The sequence below is a fragment of the Narcine bancroftii genome, chromosome 8, assembly GCF_036971445.1.
Source record: "Narcine bancroftii isolate sNarBan1 chromosome 8, sNarBan1.hap1, whole genome shotgun sequence".
NCBI classification, from domain to species: Eukaryota; Metazoa; Chordata; class Chondrichthyes; order Torpediniformes; family Narcinidae; genus Narcine; species Narcine bancroftii.
The window spans coordinates 45700013-45720429 of NC_091476.1; the positions used below are offsets into that span (position 1 = coordinate 45700013).

General features: G+C 43.6%; 1 protein-coding gene across 1 annotated transcript in view; it reads left to right on the forward strand.

Annotated features, from left to right (window-relative positions):
- The window catches only part of arhgef6 (Rac/Cdc42 guanine nucleotide exchange factor (GEF) 6), a 158638-nt gene that overhangs the window by 86980 nt on the left and 51241 nt on the right, over positions 1 to 20417 (forward strand). The window contains exons 7-10 of the mRNA XM_069893554.1: positions 9387 to 9481; positions 10126 to 10221; positions 15044 to 15166; positions 18683 to 18821. Coding sequence (XP_069749655.1) covers positions 9387 to 9481; positions 10126 to 10221; positions 15044 to 15166; positions 18683 to 18821 — 453 coding nt within the window. The remainder of the gene's footprint in view (positions 1 to 9386; positions 9482 to 10125; positions 10222 to 15043; positions 15167 to 18682; positions 18822 to 20417) is intronic.

Consider the following 20417-nt stretch of genomic DNA (forward strand, 5'->3'; position numbering starts at 1 on the left):
ATTGGGTGACAATAAGTCTGATGCAGGTTCTCAACCCAAACCATTGATGATTTCTCCTCCACTCCTATACTGCTCAAACCATTTACTTCCTCCAACAGGCTGTTTTTGCTCCAGATTCATGTGTCTGTGACAGCCATTTGTTTTGGATATGGCCTGCTTAGGACTCTGGTTAAGGTTTATGGGCATCCTTCCCTGTGAAGCAATCAAATTTAGTTCCGTACTTCCTTCTACTGACTACAAAAAATATTTTATGATTTCAGTCTGTGGCACCCCCCCCCCCTTTTAAAAGTGCTGTGGGCCCCCAAAAGGGTCTGATAACCGTCATTGAGAATGGCTGCTCTTGGAATCAATACATCCTTGTATGGCATGACATTGTTGGCATGGGATGGGTTTTGGAGAACGGTCATTAATTGTTCAGGAAGTACATTCTTTATCTTCTTTCAATTGGCCAATCATCAGACACCTGACATGCGGGGTTTTCATGCGATGTTCTCTGAAATATCCAAAGGATAAATTCTGTGAGCTGTCCACATCCTGACATGTTGTGTGGGTCTTACAAAGTGAATGCAAATTAAGCCAAAGGCTGGCCGATTTTGGAAAGTAAATGTAAATGATCTCACCACTTTATCCATAGACTAGCAGGTGAACTATTGGAAGCAGCAAATGTAAAGATTGCTTAACACATTATTGTTTGTGAGATGTTGCTGTGTGTTTATTGGCTGTCTGGTCTTTACATTGTTATATCTGGAAAATGCCTCTGATCATATAATGCATTGGAACGTACAAATTCACAGTTTCTTTACCCATTTCCATTCAAAATGGCCATAGTATTGTTACTGGAATTCTCCAGGAAGGCACTGGACACAGTAAAAGCTATCAGGTTGGATCACATTGGAGCTGTAGGACAAGATGTGTGCTCCAGAACTAGGCTTGTCTCCAGACAAGTTGTTTAGTACTGTTACAATATTGGCATCTACATGGTAATATTTTAAATGGCCTCATACATATTGAACATCTGGCCTACCATCAGAGACCAGATCTCAAACAATAAAAAGTTAGCATATTTAAAAAAAAATTAAATTTTATTTAGAATACGCTAGAAGCTGATTCCGGCCATTGAAACCCATGCTGCCCAATTAACCTACAACCTCATACGTTCTGAAGGGTTGGAAGAAACCAGAGCACACTGGAAAAACTCAGACACGGGAAGAACGTACAAGCTCCTTACAGACATGTTGGATTCAAACCCGGGTCGCTGGTGTGGTAATAGTGCTGCAGTAACCGTGCCATCCTGATAGAAGGGGAAAGAGCAACAAGTGACTTGGTGGCAGGACAACAAGCTGTCAATGTCAGAGAGACCAATAAGTTGGTTAGAGATTTGCTGAAAAGGAATGAAGCTCACTCCCCGGTTTTTACCAAAGTCCCAGAGGTGGAGAAAGCTGACAGCTTTAAGTTCTGAGGGCTAAACATTTCCAACGACATGACTTGATCAATACAACAACTAAGAAAGCACACCAGTGCCTTTACTTCTTCAAAAGATTGAGGAAATTTAGCATATCGCCTGTGTCCGTCAACAACTTTGAGTGATGCATCAGGTGTTGGAACTACTCTATCCAAGACTGCAAGAAACTGTAGAGTTGTGAACACAGTTTAGACCATCCCACACACCCCCTCCCCCCCCCCCCCCCATCTACATTTCCCGCTGCCTTGGAAAAGCAACCAACGTACAAGAAGACTTACACCCTACCCTGGCCATGCTCTCTTCACCTCCCTCCCCCAGTTGGGAAGAAGATCACACACCACCAGATTCGAGGACAATTTCTTTCAGGACCCCAAGCAGTCATTTCAAGTAAAGCAACCCTTCAATTGGGAGTGATCTTCTGCATCCTCTGCTCTCTTTGTGGCCTTCTCTACATCAGAGAGACTGGGAGATCGCTTTGCTGAGCACATTCACTCTGTCTTCATCAGTGACTGAGATCTCCCAGCGGTCAACCATTTTAATTCTGTGTCCCAGTCCCATACTTGCATGTCTGTCCATGGCCTTGTGTACTACCCCAGCAAGACCACTTGTAAATTGGAGGAACAAAACTTGATTTTCTGTCTGGGCACCTTCCAACTGGATGGCATTAGCATTGATTTCTCCAGTTTCTGCTAACTTACTCTCCATTCTCCCTCCCTTCCCTTTTCCCTTAGTCTGTTTTTCCCCAACCCCTCCCCACTCTATTCACAGAGCCATCCCTCCTCCCCCGCTTACTGCTGTGCCCTCCCTCCCTTATCCACCTACTACCTCCTGCCTTTGAGTCTGTACTCCTTCCCCCCCCCCCTACTATTTTGCTCAGGCACCTACAAACAATTTTCCATACCTTGATGAAGGGCTCAGGCCCGAAATGTTGGTTATATATCTTTGTGACATAAATTATACTGTTTGACCAACTGAGTTTCACCAGCATTGTGTTTTTACAGTTTATTTCCTGCTGTTATCAGATTCCTGAATGAATCCCACACCTGTAAAATAATGTTACTTTAGTCAGTTCTCATTGATCTCCCTCTGCAACTGCATTTCTCTACTGCTCTACCATGTGTGGGTTGACTAGATGGACATTGCAAAATGAACTTTCTCACTGTACCTCGTTACACGTTACATTGAACTTGACTATGAACAGTCCACAAAGAGCAGGCCAAACTCAACCTGACTCCTGATGAGACCTCAACTCATCAGCAAATGGCTAATTGTTATAGTCAATAGTGTGGTTGTGGTACCTCTTAGAGCTTTGAGAATTAATCTTTTCACCATTGTTGTACAATCAGTAAGGACAGTTTCACCACCACTTTGATCCAGACAGATGGTTTCATCTAATTGTGATTCAATCTTGAGCTTGTAACCCCTGTTAACTATCGGGAGGAGGTGGAATCACATCAGTCCATCCTGTGTGACTCTCTCAGACCCGGATTCCTGGGATAGCTGTACGAGTTCTCTGATCCACTCCAGGTATGTGGGAGACAACTGTTATAGTGGACGGTCACAGCTCGTGTTCTATTTGAAGATGTGACGAATTATAGTTATACATTAAAACCCCTGGTATGTGACAAATATGGGGATTGATAAATGCCGGATCAGTGAACTTTCCGTTGCTTGAGATTGTGTTTTGAGTGATTGGTGAACTAACAGCGAGGTGCTCCAGTGTTTTTTTTGTAATTCTTTATCGCATATGAACCATTTCAACCAATATATTTACAGATGCATCTCTTTAATTATTCACAGTGACATTCTCTCTTTTTTCCCCCATCCCTCCCTTTCCCCTTCCCACCCCCTCCAAGAACAGTAAATCTTCTCTTTGCCCTTCTTTGGCTTGGCTTCGCAGACGAAGATTTATGAAGGGGTAAATGTCCACGTCAGCTGCAGGCTCGTTTGTGACTGACAAGTCCGATGCGGGACAGGCAGACACGGTTGCAGCGGTTGCAGGGGAAAATTGGTTGGTTGGGGTTGGGTGTTGGGTTTTTCCTCCTTTGTATTTTGTCAGTGAGGTGGGCTCTGCAGTCTTCTTCAAAGGAGGTTGCTGTCCGCCGAACTGTGAGGCGCCAAGATGCACGGTTGGAGGCAATATCAGCCCACTGGCGGTGGTCAATGTGGCAGGCACCAAGAGATTTCTTTAGGCAGTCCTTGTACCTCTTCTTTGGTGCACCTCTGTCACGGTGGCCAGTGGAGAGCTCGCCATGTAACACGATCTTGGGAAGGCGATGGTCCTCCATTCTGAAGACGTGACCTATCCCGCGCAGTTGGATCTTCAGCAGCGTGGATTCGATGCTGTCGGCCTCTGCCATCTCGAGTACTTCAATGTTAGGGATGAAGTCGCTCCAATGAATGTTGAGGATGGAGCGGAGACAACGCTGGTGGAAGCGTTCTAGGAGCCGTAGGTGATGCCGGTAGAGGACCCATGATTCGGAGCCGAACAGGAGTGTGGGTATGACAACGGCTCTGTATACGCTAATCTTTGTGAGGTTTTTCAGTTGGTTGTTTTTCCAGACTCTTTTGTGTAGTCTTCCAAAGGCTCTATTTGCCTTGGCGAGTCTGTTGTCTATCTCGTTGTCGATCCTTGCATCCAATGAAATGGTGCAGCCGAGATAGGTAAACTGGTTGACCGTTTTGAGTTTTGTGTGCCCGATGGAGATGTGGGGGGGCTGGTAGTCATGGTGGGGAGCTGGCTGATGGAGGACCTCAGTTTTCTTCAGGCTGACTTCGAGGTCAAACATTTTGGCAGTTTCCGCAAAACAGGACGTCAAGTGCTGAAGAGCTGGTTCTGAATGGGCAACTAAAGTGGCATCATCTGCAAAGAGTAGTTCACAGACATATAAAATACTATAAAACAATATCTTTATACAAAAGGAATACAAACAAAAAAGGCATATCATCTACTTATACACATTAAATCTGATCGTGTTTATCTTCTTATCATTTTAGGAGGCCTGCGTTTTCTGTTATGTTCCATATATGGTTTCCAGGTTTTTTCAAACATTGTAACTTTGTCTTTTAAATTATATGTGATTTTTTTTCCAATGGAATACACTTAAACTTAGTTATATATTTCGTTAATGTTTATAGTCATATAGTCTAACATGGCCATCTTATATCTTTATTTTCACTTCTTTTCTGCCTCTTCACCACCTCCATCTTCTTTTTTCCATTACTGTTTTTTAAGTTTTCCTTTTTAATCTCAATATATGACAACGCACTTAAGATATGAAATACCCCAACAATCCCCACAATCAATTACCCTTTAACCCCAAATGAACCTCCCCTCCTTGAATTGCCCCTTCTCCCTTGATGGCAACCAAAACTCCCCTTTCCATTCGGTTTGCGAACTTTCTCGCAAGCGTCAACCGATTTCGCAGTGACTTTTATACTCCCCACCCCCCCCCCAGTCTCCCCAGAAAACACTATTTTCCTATACATATAACAAAGCTCTCTTTTTTCCCTCTTCTTCCCCTTCTCTTATCCATCTTTAAATCTTTATATATACATTATCTTTACTTTATATTTTTACCTATTTTTGTATATTTTCTTGCCGGTCTTCCTTCTTGTCACTCCTCATCCTCTCTTCTCCTGTCCTGCAAATGTTCAGCAAATTCTTCGGCTTTCTTTGGGTCCGAGAACAGTCTATTCTGTTCCCCAGGAATAAATACTTTGAGTACTGCTGGATGTCTTTATATAAAGTTATAACCTTTCTTCCATAAGATTGTTTTCGCCATGTTGAATTCCTTCTTCTTCTTTAAAAGTTTGAAGCTTATGTCCGGGTAAAAAAATATTTTTGTCCTGGTGCAACTCACCACTAGGCAGGCGAACTGGCCCCGCTTGTAAGCCACATGGCAGGGCAGCTGGCCAAAATTGTGCCGTTGGGGGTTTCCCTTCCTTCCAGCACGGGGCTCAGAAGCCCGCGCTGGGGGGACCACGTGACGCCTGGGTGACATAAGCACCCTCCAGCGCGGTTCTCAGCCAGGTCCGGGCTGGGAGTATAAGTGCAGCCCAGCAGCCTGCAATAAACCAGTCTGCTCACTGAGCTCAACCCGTCTGGTTGTGTGTGTTATTACAGGAGCAGTGTAGCTGCTGCTATAGTCCCTTATATTCCAACGGCTTTTTGTCTTCTCTACTCTTCTTTCTTGCCTGCTCCATTATGCATTCTCTTGTCGTATATCTTAGAAGTTTTACCAATATGGATCTCGGTTTTTGATGTGGTGGTGGTTTCGGTACTAGTGCTCTATGCGCCCTTTTGATTTCTATTTCTTGTGAATCTGTCATTCCCAGCACCTTCGGGATCCATCCTTCTATAAATTTCTTCATATCTGACCCTTCTTTGAGACCCACTATTTTTATGTTGTTTCGCCTACTGTAGTTTTCCAATACGTCAATTTTTTGTGACAATAAATTTTGTGTCCCTTAATTTTTTTTTGCTCTCTTCTAACTTCCCTCTTAAATCATTTATCTCCATTTCTACAGCAGCATCTCATTCCTCCACATTTTCTACTCTTTTACCTATTTCAGTCATGACCAACTCTAAACTTTGCATTCTGTCTTCAGCTCTTTTCATTTTTCTTTTGATTGAACTAAATTCTAATGATAGCCATTCTTTTAATGACCTCATTTGTTGTTCAAAAAAGGCTTTATCGAAATTTTGTCCTTCTATTTTATCTTAGAAGAAGAATTTCCTTTGAAATTCTTGGTCTTCTTCCTCCTCTTCTTCTGTGTCTGTATCTATGTCTGTGCCTCCAGCTGCTGTGTCTCCTGCTGTTGGGCCTCCTGCTGCAGATCGACCCATTGTTGGGCGTTCCACTGCAAGTCGCCCTCTTCCAGCCCTTCATTCTCTTTCTCACCACTCTTTTCTTCTTTCTTGCTTACTTCCCCCAGCCGAACGCCTCGATACTGGGTGTCTCTCAGCTGGCTGCTCCGTACCTGGCCACTCCCCAGCTGAGTCCCCCTCCCGCCGGTGCCCTCCCCAGCTGAGTCCCCCTCCCACCGGCGCCCTCCCCAGCTGAGTCCCCCTCCCGCTGGCACCCTCCCCAGCTGAGTCCCCCTTTTCTTTTACTTGCGCATGCCCAACTCTTCTTGGCTCTGAGAGCCATTTTTGAAGTCTGTCGGTCAGGAGGACACCGCTCCTCTGGGGACTCACCAACATTGGAGATCGGCCGCTCCTCTCCACGGTGGCTCTCTGCTCTGACGTGCAGGTAAGGCCTTCTTCTTTCTTCTCCAGTGATTTCCCTTCTTCTCTTTTCTCTGTTATTCTTACTTTTTCTCTTTTAGTGCCATCTTCTGTCTCTTCCTGTATTTTATGTTTATTGAGCTCTGTTTTTTCAAACTTGTTTTTTCTTTTCTCTGGAGAGGGATGGTTTCACTCGACCAGCCACTACTCCATCACGTGACTCCCGCGCTCCAGTGTTAAATCTGTATTTTTTACCTATTTATTTTCCATGATTTTTTTTTTGCTGGTCGCTCAAGGCTGCTGGTTGCTTGAATTTCAGATAACAGGGGTTTTACTGTATTTGAAAATAATTGATCTTTATATTGAAATGTCAACTTATGGTAGGACAGTGACCAAATGTTATAGGCATCTTGGACTCTGATATCTGACATCCTTCGCCAGGTCTTGCACACACAAATATCTCAGTTTAAGGCCTCCTTCCATGGTGTGTCCATCTGTGTGTGTGGATCTCTGGTATAGCTTGGCATTTGTGATTCTGCCTTGTCCCTGGTCACAGCTGGGGCTCAATCAGGAACCAAAGAAGGACTGCTGGCCTCTGCAGAGGTTTAGTAATCTGCCCTGGGAGCTTTATAGATGATAATCATCTTTGCATTATCAGCATTGTTGTATCTAACATAGTTAGTGTAGCAGTTATTACAGCGTCAGTGACCCGGGTTCAGATCCAGCCCTGTGCGTAAAGAATTTGTTCATTCTCCCTGTGTCTGCATGAGTTTCCTTCAGGTGCTCTGGTTTCTTCTTATCCTCCAAAAACGTAGGGGTAATGTATTTGTTGGGCATGGCCCCGTGGGCCGGAAAGGCCTTTGACCATGCTGTATGTCTAAATTGTAAAACTCCACAGGACAAGGCTGATGTTTTCTGAGTGTTGTCTTCTCTTGCACAAGATAACTGAGTTCACCAGTCACTTTTTACTCATTGTTCAGGATGGGAGCACTGCTGGCAAGATCAATCCCCAGTTGCCTGTGCAAAGGTGGTGGTGGGCTATCTTCCTGAACTGATGCAGACTTGGTGAAGGTGCCCCCACAGGGCTGTTGGGTCAGGAGTTACAGTGCTGAGACCCAATGACAATGAGGGAACAGCGATATGTTTCCAAGTCAGGATGGTATCTAACGAAGGGCAGTCTGCAGGGAATGTTCTCCTGTACATGTGGCCTTTGGCCTTGATGATACAGGTTATGTGGTTGGAAGCTGCCTCGGCAAGTAACTACAGTACATTTTCAATACGGTATGCACTGCATCCACTGTGCCCCAATGGTGAGGGGAATAAACCAACTGGCTGCTTGTTCCTAGACTCTCACATTGTGCAAATGTTGTTAGGACTGCATCATTCAGACAAATGGAGTGTGTATTCCATCACTCATGTCCGGTAACAATCAAACACTGTAGATGATGGGAGGGTGCTGAGGTGTGTGAGGTGGGTCACTCATAAACCCAGTCTGTGGCCTGCTCTTGTCACCTTTGATTTGAAATGATTGGCACAAGAAGTGTTCTGATCACGGGGTAAAATGTCTATCGTTTGGGCTGTCATTTTCACGAGCCTGCAGCATCACTTCCAGACACTTGAGTCATGTCCAACCATCACTAAACATGCAGTGTGTGATGCTTTGTGTTCTTTGTATTTCCAGGGATTAAAAGCAATGCTCGATGATGGGGAGAGGGAAAAGCATTTGTAGAGTGATGGGATAAGGATAAGAGAGTAGGAGTAATTGGGTGCAGTTCACAAAGGTGCTGGTGAAACTCAGCAGGCCATGTAGCTCTAGGAAATGAAGGGTAACCAACGTTTCAGGCCTGGGCCCTTCGTCGGGTATGAGCAAAAAAGCAGGCAGGTGCCTGAATAAAAAAAGTCGGGGGAGGAGGGAGCAAGGGGCAGGAGGTGGAGCACAGGTTCAGAGGTAAGGTCGTAGATGGATATACCTGTAGGTGGGAAGACAGGAGAAAAAAGATGAGATGAGGGAGGAAGGGCAGCTCTGAATGGAGAAGGAAGGGGTGAGGAGCTGGAGGAAAGGCGTCTCCCTACCCCCCCCTCCCCCCCCCCGGTCTCCTCTCCTGCTGCTCCCCACTCCCTTCCATTTCTTCTCCTAACAGAGAGCTATCCTTATCTTTTGCCCTCTTCCCCTACTATGTCTCAGTGTCTCTCTTCTACCCACCTCTTACCTGTTAGCCTGTGCTCTTCCCCCTTCCCGTTCTTCCCTCCTCTCCTCCTTTCCTTCCATTTTATTCTAGCATATGCCTGATTTAAAAAAAAAATGTATATGACGAAGCGCCCAGGCCAGAAATGTGGTTGACCCTTCACTTTCCATATATGCTGAATGGCTTGTTGAGTTTCTGCAGTATTACAATCACAGCATCTCCAGACTTTCCTGTTTAACCAATTAATTAGATGCCTCTTTGAAGCTAGTATGACCACAATGGCTCAGATTGCTTGATTTGTGCTCAGAAATTCTTCATTGGTCAAAAATAATAATTTTTATGTCAAGCTATGTTCACCTTGTTTGGATATGTGATTAATTAAAATCTAACATTAATTTAAAAATAAGGAGAAATTACTAACTCAAAAGACAGTGATGTCAATACTTTGTGCTGTAATTTGCATTGCTGGGTTAACTAACATGTGGTAAATGTTCTTTTCTTCCCAAAGGTTATACAGAATATTTTGGACAATGAACGTGATTATGCAAAGGAACTACAGGTCCTGCTCAGCACATACTTGCGATCTCTGCAGGCCAACGACAAGTTCGTATCTGTTACCAACTCCCGGGCCCCCAGCACGAGCTTATTGTCTGATTGTACCTTGATATCATGTTTATTTAAAATCTCTTCCTGTTTCTTTAATGCCCCTTAGTCTACCACACTCCCAGATCTCTCACTATTTCCAAACCTGGCCTCACCATCATCCCCAAGTTTTAATTTGCCAATCAATCCTCCCAGCCTATCTTTCCCCAAGTGTATTCCTAAACCAACTTCAATGACCAAACATCTGGATGGATATCTGCAATAAGTGTTGGTCCAGTCAATCTGGGAGAGCTTTGGTGGGATCACATATGGAATCTTTGTGCATTTTTTGCCATCTTACCTCAGAAAGTATATGCAGACTGAAAATCTCTAGTCTGGCATTTTGTGTTCTGGTAACTCCTGATTCTGGCACATTTTGAATCTAGTCCAGATCCATAATAAATAACTTATTCAAAAGGGGCATCTCCAGCTGATTCTGCTGGGTTGTTGTGCACATTAAAGAATGGGAAGGATAGATTTTTAGTCACGATGAATCATAGGAGAAGGGGATTAGGCAGAAGATCAGTCATGTTTGCACAGATTGACCACCTGTGCAAGAGGCCAACTGGTCCACTCCTATTCTAACTTACGTTCCTGGTTTCTAGGTTATCTGCTGCGGACATTGCTGCATTGAAAGGTAACCTGGAGGAAATCGGTTCCTTTCAACAAAGCCTTTGCCAGACCTTGGAAGAATGTGCAAAGTAAGTTGAGAGCTGATTCATTGCCACTGAAGTTCGTAGGTGAATTTCACCATGCTTGTTGAACTTTTTGAGACAATGATTTAGTTTTTTTTGTGAGGCTCGGTTTACGATCTGTCAGTGGCTCAGGTTGGAGGTGCTGAGCATGTCAGTCTGTTTGAATGTGGACCACTCAGGCTGAACATTGTCTGGCAAGGGCCAAATATACGATTCAGAATCGCATTCACCAACGATGTGAACTGTTGACTGATCCCAGCAGTGGGACTCCTCAACAGACCCTGTGCTAAACGTCAAAGTCACTTACAGGATCCTAGGATATTACAGTACAGGAGGCACCCACCTGCCACCTTGTGCCTGTACCAGCCAGCTGAAGGAGTAGTCCTGTTTCCCCCAACCCCTCTGCTGCTTCCCCTTGCTCTCAGATGTTTATCCAACTCCCTTTATAGAGTAACTTTCTGTTGCTTCCACTGCCATCTCTGATGAAAGATTCCAGAAAAACACCACTTACTTTAAAATGAAAAAAGTTTCATTATCTTCTCCCTGGTAGTTTCACCAACACTCTTAACTCTGCTCTGTCAAAAGATCATCAGTTGATACATTAACTTTATTCATCTCACCATCAACTCTGCCTGGCTTGCTGAGTATGTATAACTTTGCTTCAGATTCCCATCATCTGCATTATTTGCTTTAACAATAGCTCAGTATCCTTTTATCACTGAGCCTTGTGTGTGTATATGTGTGTGTTTTTCAGTGCTGAAGATAAAGCAAGGAAGGCACAGAGCTGAGACACACCAGGCTGCAGCTGCAATCTCAGCTGAAACACCAGGTCAGGCAGCATTGGTGGAGACCAAGGGATAGTCAGTGTTTCAGTCTGAGAGGACTTGCACCTGATCCTATCTTTCATTATGTTAAGGTGGATGATTGACTGGGGCCACCTGGCAGTCTAAGGTGGGGCTTTATCAGTTGGGAAGTCCACCTGAAGACTTGGGTTAAGGCAGGATTTTTACTCTTTGTAAAGCATGCTTTTCTTGTAGCCCATTGACTCACATTTAAAGCTTGAAAATGAATGAGAGTTGCAATTTGTTGGAGTTCAGCCCTGCCCGTGGAGCAATGCCTGAGGCAGGAGCCCAAGAGAAAGCAGGTCTCAAAGCTGTCAGGAACACTCAACCGTACTTCTGAAGCACAAACTTATGAAATAATTCCTTCCCACCTCATGAACCAGTGACAGTGCTGCGCAAGGAAGGAACAGGGGCGACTGGACAATTGTAGGTGACAATTCCAAGGGTAACAAACCTGAAGAATTGTAAGGGTCAGAGATAGGAGTGTGAAGGACCTTCAGCAATGGGGTCTAATGGAAAATCTGTTGGCAATGTTGTTTTGGTCAACTTCCCTTCAAGAGCTTTAACCAATGGCCCCAAATCTGTCGCAGACACACCTGCCGGGGAAGACATTCCATTTCATTTGTCAAAACCTTTCATGAGTTCAAAAATTCAATTTCCTCTCGAATCATCTGTGACTTCTCGATGTCCTGGTTAATACCAAGAGTGTGCTACTCTTGGGAATGTGGGACTGCTTTCAGTCTGCAGCTGCCTCAGACATTTTGGTGGATCAAAACATGCATTTGATACCCCTCTCCCAACCAGTATAAACATCATACAGTTGTGTTTGCTGGATGTTAGAAATTTGTCGAATAGGTTGGAGTTGAATGGAATGGACATCTGGACAGTAAAGATGCATTCATCAGGATGCTCTTTATCGACTACAGTTTGGCATTTAACATCATCATCTCCTCAAAACAGATCAGCAAACTCCAAGACTTGGGACTTACACCCAGTGTATAATTGGATCATGGATTTCCTTACCCCCAGACCATAATCAATGAAGATTGGTAAGGACATCGCCTCCAAAATCTCCGTCACTATTGGTCTGCTTTCTTAGTCCCCTGCTCTACTCATGTTATACCTAAGACTGTGTGGCTCAGTATGACAATAACACCATCTACAAATTTACCCACAATACCACGGGTAGTGGGTTGTATAAAGGAAAGTGATGAGTCAGCAACTAGGATGGAGATTGAAATCTTAGCTGAATGGTGCAACCAACAACAAACTTGCACTCGATGTCCCCAAAACTAAGGAGCTGATTGTTGTCCTCAGGAAAGGAAAGCCAGAGATGTACAATCCAGTGATCATTGGGGGATCAGAGGAGGAGATGGAGGACAAATTTAAGCTCTCGGATGTCATCATCTCAGAGGATCTTTCCTAGAGTCAATACACAATGGCATCATGAAGAAACCACATCAGTGTCTCTTCTTGCTCAGGAGTTTGCAGAGGTTTGGCATGACATTAAAAATCCTGGCAAATTTCTACAGAGGTGTGGTGGAAAGTATGCTGACCGGCTGCATCACGGTCTGGTATGGGAACACCATTACCCCTGAGTGTAAAGCCCTGCAAAAGGTAGTGGACATCACAGGCAAAACCCTCCCCACTATCGAGAACAGCTACAGGGAACACTGCCGTTAGAGAGCGGCAGAAATCATCAAAGACCCACACCATCCAGCACATGCTCTGTTCTCGCTGCTACTATCAGGAAAGAGAGGGGTGCCATAAGACTCACACCACCAGGTTCAGGAACAGCTGCTACCCCTCCACCATCAGACTCCTCAACAACAAACTCAATTGGGGACTTGTTTAAGGTCTCTTACTTGTGTACCTCATTGATTTTTTAAATTCTCTGTATTGGACAGACAGTTCGTTATCTGTTTACAGTTCTTTGTTTACACTTAGAACAGTTTTTCTCGCATACCAATAAGTGGTAATTCTGCCTCACTTGCAGAAATGGAATCTCAGGGTTGTATGTGATGTTTTGTATCTACTCCGACAATAAATCTGAATGTGTTCACTGTGTGCACGGACTGGTAAAGATGTGTGGAACGTGTTTACTGTGTGCTTGGGCTGGTGGAGATGTGTCAAATGCATTTACTGTGTCTGTGGACTGGTGGAGATGTATGGAACGTGTTTGCAGTGCGCGCAGACAGGTGGAGATGTGTGGAATGTATTTACTGAGTGTGCGAGCTGCTGAAATTGTGTCCATTGTGTTAACTGTGTGCTCTGGCTGACGTGGACATTACCCCTCCATAAATCTTCGTCCGCGAAGCCAAGCCAAAGAAAGAAAGAAGAACATGCACATTAGAAATATCTTCACCAGTCTGCTCACACAGCAAACACATTCCACACATCTCCGTGGAGATATGTGGAATTTGTTTACTGTGTGCACGAACTGGTGGAGATGTGTGGAACGTGTTTGCTGTGTGCACGGGGTGGTAGAGATGTGTGGAACGTGTTTGCTGTGTGTGCAGACTGGAGGAGATGTGTGGAATGTGTTTACTCTGCGTGGACTGGAGGAGATGTGTAGAATGTGTTTACTGTGTGCATGGGCTGGTGGAGATGTGTGGAAAATGTTTACTGTGTGCATAGGCTGGTGGAGATGTGTGGATGTGTTTACTGTGTGCATAGGCTGCTGGAGATGTGTGGAATGTGTTTACTGTGTGCATGGGCTGGTGGAGATGTGTGGAATGTGTTTACTGTGTGCATGGGCTGGTGGAGATGTGTGGAATGTGTTTGCTGTGTGAGCAGACTGGTGAAGATATTTCTAATGTGCATGTTCTTCTTTCTTTCTTTGGCTTGGCTTCGCGGACGAAGATTTATGGAGGGGTAATGTCCACGTCAGCTGCAGGCTCGTTTGTGGCTGACAAGTCCGATGCGGGACAGGCAGACACGGTTGCAGCAGTTGCAAGGGAAAATTGGTTGGTTGGGGTTGGGTGTTGGGTTTTTCCTCCTTTGTCATTTGTCAGTGAGGTGGGCTCTGCGGTCTTCTTCAAAGGAGGTTGCTGCCCGCCAAACTGTGAGGCGCCAAGATGCACGGTTTGAGGCGATATCAGCTCACTGGCGGTGGTCAATGTGGCAGGCACCAAGAGATTTCTTTAGGCAGTCCTTGTACCTCTTCTTTGGTGCACCTCTGACCCGATGGCCAGTGGAGAGCTCGCCATATAACACGATCATGTGCATGTGGAACTGTGAAGAAAGGAGAGCAGCGAGTAGAAACATTTTCAGCTGTGTGTGTGTGTGTGTGTGTGTGTGTGTGTGTGTGTGTGTGTGTGTTGACTGCCCCCTTGTGATGACTTCAATCATAGAGAAAATAAAAGGCTATTACTTTGAGAATATGGAGACACAGGATGTGAGTTTCTGTGAGATATTCTCTTGCTCTTTCACAGCAACCAGCTGAAGATGTCTCTTTGCTGGTGACCGTAAATTGCCTCCAAGACTCAGGACAAAGCCAATTAATGGGCATGAAACAATGCCCAACAGAACTGCCAGGAGGTCACAAGCTTTCCAGAGGGTCAGTGAGTTCACCACCGTACACGTCCAGACACTTCACAGAAGATATTTGGAGCAAGACCAGTGATGACAATTTTTACTGACATAAGTTGAGACAAGGGCAGACAATCAAGGTGACCTTGTCTGCTCTTCTCCAATGATTCATTGATTCATTACAGCTGTACTTGTAGGGTCAGCCTGGATTACACAGCAAAGGTCTTCATCCAGTGATATACCGAAACCAATGTCTCAGCTGGCATCAAATGTTTGCATAGTGAGATCCCACAAGAATAAATTAGCTGCCAATTGGCCGGAAGCCAATCCTTTACCCTACCTCCTTCCCTAGTGAAGAAACCACACTGAGAAAGTAAGCAAAAGTAGTGTTGGCACATTCGGGAAGTTGGCAGAGTTTGTCAGTGAATCTAACATGTCGATATTTTGAATCCCAGGTTGCCGGAGTCTCAGCAGAAGGTTGGTGGCTGCTTCCTAAATCACATGCCTCAGATGAAGTCGCTGTACCTTGCATACTGTGCCAACCACCCATCAGCCGTGAGTGTACTCACAGAGCACAGGCAAGTTGTACCTTCCCACACAACATCACTCCGAAACTAATCATGAGGACAATCCCCAAAGGCTTCAGTTCCTACTTTCCAATTTTTTTTCTCTAAACCAGAATGTTTATTTACATTTAAGTTCATAATAACTGAAAATTGAAATTAAGCCTTACATGTTAATGGATTGTTGTCATAAATGATCCCCACAAAATGAACAGCAAAGTTTGGTGCCCATCAATGCATTTAATCAGATGTGTTAAAGGGATATTTATCTCGTGTGAAGAACATGACTAAATCATATTCACCTTTTGTGGAATTTTCTTCAGCCAGCAGGAGGGTGGAAAGGTGTTCGGTTTAGAAAATAGAACATGAGGTTTGCTCATTTTCTTGGGCATGTTGAGATGAAAAAGGTGGTGATGTCAGGGCTCTTGGAGAACATACATTTTTTCAGACATAAAAGAATAAAAGAGACCAGAGTGGACAGTGTGCTGTAGATGTGGTAATGGAGAACAGAGCAATGGCAGGTGAACTTAGTCAGTATTTTGTATCTGTCTTCATTGTGGGAGACACCCAGAGATATGCCAGAAATTCAAGAGGTAGGGTATAGAAGCAAATGTGGTCACGATTACTGAGGAGAAGATGCTGGAGGACTGAAGGTGGATAAGTCATGTGGATCAGATGGACTACACCCCAATGTTCTACAAGAGGTAACTGAAGAGATTGTGGAGGGAAGAGTTGCGATCTTTTAAGAATCACTGATCTGGAATGGTTCCAGCGTGCTAGAAAATTGTGACTGTCATTCCACTCTTGATGTAAAAAGTGGTTGCTAAGATGCCAGAGTCCATTGTTAAAGGATGGAGTTTCCAGGTACTTGAAAACACAGAACAAAATAGGCCAAAGTCAGCATAGTTTTCATTAGGAGAGATCTTGCTTGACAAATCTGTTCTTTGCAGAAATAATGAGCAGGACAAAGGAGAGTCAGCAATATTCTTTACTTGGATTTTCAGAAGGACTTCGACAAGGTGCTGCACATGAGGCTGCCAAATAAAATGGAAGCCTTTGGAATTATGGGAAAGGTATTAACGTGGATAGAACATTAGCTGACTGGAAAAATGCGAAACCTTTGCTGTCTGGCTGCCAGTGACTAGTGGTGTTCTGCAGGAGTCTGTGTTGGGTCCATTACTTTACATGTTGAATGGAAATGATTTAGATGACAAATTGATGGCTTTGTGGCCAAGTTTGAAGGTGATGCAATGATAGGAGGTAATGTTAAGGAAGCAGGGAGATTGTAGAGGGACTTGAACAGCTTGGGAGAATGGGGAAAGAAGTGGCCAGATGAAATACAGTGTAGAGAAGTGTATGTTCATGCACTTAAGTAGAAGGAATAAAGAAGTAGACTATTTTCCAAATGGGAAGAACATTCAGAAGGCAGAGGTTGAAATGGGCTTCAGAGTCTTAATGCAGGATTCCTGAAATGTTAACTTGCAGGTTGAGTCAGTAAGAAGGAAAACAAATGCAATGCTTTCATTTCGTGAGGACTAGAATATAAAAGTAAGGATGTAATGCTGAGGCTTTAGGTATTGATCAGACCATATTTGGAGTATTGCAAGCAGTTTTGGGCCCCATATCTTAAGGAAGGATGTGCTGGCGTGGAGAGGGTCCAGAGGAGGTTTACAAGATGGATACCAGGAATGAGAGGGCTCTGGACCTGTGTCACTGGGGTTTAGAAGGATCGGGGGAATCTTGTGGCAACTTACTAAACATTGAAAGGATTGGATAGAGTGAATGTGGAGAAGTGGCTTTAGCTGTGGAGAGTCTGAGACCAGCGAGCACAGACTTAGAATAAAGGATATCCCTTTAAAACAGAGATGAGGAGAAATTTCTTCAGCCAAAGGATGGTGAATCTGTGGAATTCATTGCCACAGAGGGCTGTGGAGGCGATCATTGAGTAAAATTAAAGTGGACGTTACGTTATTATGTTCTTTATCAGTATGGGTGTTAGAGGTTAAGGGGCGAAGGCAGGGGAATGGGATTGAGAGGGAAAGTACATCAGCTATGATTTGAATGGTGGAGCAGACTTGATGGGTCAAATGGGTCATTTTGCTCCAACTTATGGAATAGTGTTTGAGGCTCTGTTACAGGGCCTTTTTTTATCAACTCGCTTGAAACACTGTACCTCCAGCAATGCAGCACCAGTGCAGTGTAGCACTGAAGTAGTGCAGAGTGTCCTGGTTCAGACTGGAGCAGTCCTGATTGAGACAAGCTGATGGTCTAGAGACAAGGCACATGTTGCCACTATTGCACAGTCATAGCACATACCGAGAGGCTACTCCAATATTCAATGTAGCTATTTGCACACAACACACTAGATCCTCCTGTGTTGCAAGGATGTAGTGTATTTGGATTTTCAGAAATCTTCTGCGAAAGTCCCACACAATGGTCAACAAAATTGGAGCATGTAGAATATGAATTGAAAATTGGTTTAAAGGAAAAGTAGGTTTTTCTGAGTTTGAAAAGCTGCGAGTCGGGGGCCACAATGATAATCAGGGTGGGTCCCCAGCTATTTATTGTCTTCAGCATTTTGGCTAAATGGAACATAGGTGATACATCCCCATTTTGTTGAGATTGTAAACGGAGACCAGATGGGGACCAAGATTTAAAGGAACCTGGCCAAACTGAGAACGTGGTAGGTGGAATAGAGTCTGGAAAAATGTGAGGTCCCGTCCTTCAGGAGACTACACAGGAATGCTGAGTACTTTTTAAACACGTGAGACTGGAAATTATCAGTGTTCCAAGGGAATTGGGTGCCTTGAAACATGTAGATGAATCATGCAATTAAATATGGAAAATTGAAGTACTAAAATAATATTTTCAATACTACCTTTTTATTCAATTACTTTGCCATTTATTATAAGTGGTGACTTCTTGAAATAGGTATTTTCATTAGAAATGGTAAAAAATTGGAATTCTTTTGGCAGTCAGCACCTTGTTTTTGAGTCAGATATATTCTTTCCAAACCATTGGGTTTTCCAGAGCTCTTTACTACTTGATGCACTGGGGTGATGTGAAATAGTTGGATTGACTTGGTCATGGGCAAAGATAAATGGTACAAAAAAAGGTTCAAATGTAAATTACCTCTGGATCCTGTGCGTTTATGGCAGTGAGAAGAGTTGCATTTCCGCTTGTTGGGGATAAATAGTTTACCAGAGAGCACTGCGCTGTATTTCCCCTGTCTTCCTCATCATGCTGTCAGGATGGAAACAAGGAGACTGCAGTAATGGGAAACTTGAGCCACATAAAGTGCTAAAGGACATCAGTGAGTCAGGTACAGGTATTTCCAGCGAAGGGCTCTGGTCCAAATTATTGCTTGACTTCCCATGGGTGCTCTCTGACCTGCTGGGTTCCACCAGTGCTTTGTGGGTGCATGCTATCAGGCACCTTTAATTTTATAAAATAAGGTTTGGAAGCATTTATCTCATTTCGAGAGCTGGCACAGACTGCAAGGATTGAAATGTTTTGCGTTTGTTCTGGCAGTGAGGAGTTGGACAAATTGATGGAAGGCCAAGGAGGCAGCAGCCCAGGCATCTTGATGCTGACGAGCAGCTTGAGCAAACCCTTCCTGAGACTGGACAAGTATCCGGCACTGTTGCAGGAGCTGGAGCGGCACATGGAGGTAGGAGGTTCAGACAGTGTGGGATGCAGCCTGAACATGTAACGCTAGAACTAGACAGCAAAACTGAAAATAAATATAACTCTTCCCTTGGGGCCCAAATAGAAGGTTAATCCATTTCTTCCCTCTTCACAAGCCACTGAGTTACTTATGAATTTCTGCATTAGATTTACATTAATAGTTTCCTAAAGTAAGAGTTGAGATGTGCCTGGTGTCAGAAGCTTGTGTTTATTGCTAATCCTGGGCAGGTGTCTGTGAGCTGTTGCTTTTTTTCAGAGTTTTTCTCTTTCCAAGTGTGGAAACCTCTTCACATCTTAACCATCTTTTGGACATCTGTTTGGCCCATCCATCACCTTTTTGTCCAGTCTGTCAGGTGGATGCCTTGCTGAGACAGGGTTTAGCAATGGGTTTCAATGGTCCAGACCTGATAAGCCTTCAGTCATCCTTCCCCAGATGAAGTGAGTGACTGTCTGGGGATGCACACAATCTCGTAGACTCAACTCTCCATTATTACAGAAGTCAGTGCATAGACTGTCCTGTATCATTCTGATTTCAGAGCTTATCAGTGGCTGTAGTGAATTCAATCCAATAAATAGTCATTTGAAGACTAAGTGAGACACTTTATTTGTGATGCATTTCAATTATTTCCAATGCAAATCCAGATGTATTTAAATCCTTTATTTTTACACATAAACTTGAAACTACCTTCTTTAATGTTGAAATGTCCATAAATAACATCCTTATAAACATTTAATTTTGTGTTGAGCTTGTGAAAATGTGAATACCGTGAAAGCGGACAACGAAAATTATGAGCAACATGTTATATAAACTCGAAGTGTTCTTCATCTTGTTTGTTACATTTGATGAAATGCAATTTCTCTCTTTTTGCATTGTTAGTAGCTGATCTTCAGTCTTGATTGTTTTCTATCTTCAGCTGTTTTGCATTATTAGCCAATGACTTGTTCTCTTTCAAAATATGTATCTCTTCCTCCAACCTTTTACATTTTGATAATGCTGAATCTCATTCCTCAATAACTATTAATTTCTTAAGCAATTATTTTCTTCCGTTTTCTAGTTTTGCAAATTTTATCTACAATTAAATCTTTATGATGACTGTTTTCATGATTAGTCAATGCTTCTAAGTCCTTTTCAACATTTTGTTTTCTGTATGCAGTTGCACCAGTTTGTTCGTCACATGCTCCTTTATACCATCGGTGCAATTTTCTGTGTTCAACAGTTTCGCAGCATGTTGCGAGATTTTTTCATTGAATTTGTCTGCTGTAACCTCTGGGCTACTAAAGTTACTTTCAAATTTGTTCTCAGTCATTTGTTTGAGTTCTGGCTTTAAATTCAAATCCACAGGAATAATCAGCAGTTGTATTTGCAACATCTTTCATCCATTTCTGAGGAAAATAATTCCTTCATTGTCATTGCCTTTGATTTGTTTTCACACTGATCTGTTTTCTTCAGAAGTGAAATTCTTATTTATAGTCTTTTGCGATTCTCACAACTGAGCATATTTCACAACTGAAATTCTGTTGATACTTGTCGCTAACTGTTCCTGAGCAATATTATTATTTCTTCCTCTTTCTTCTTTGG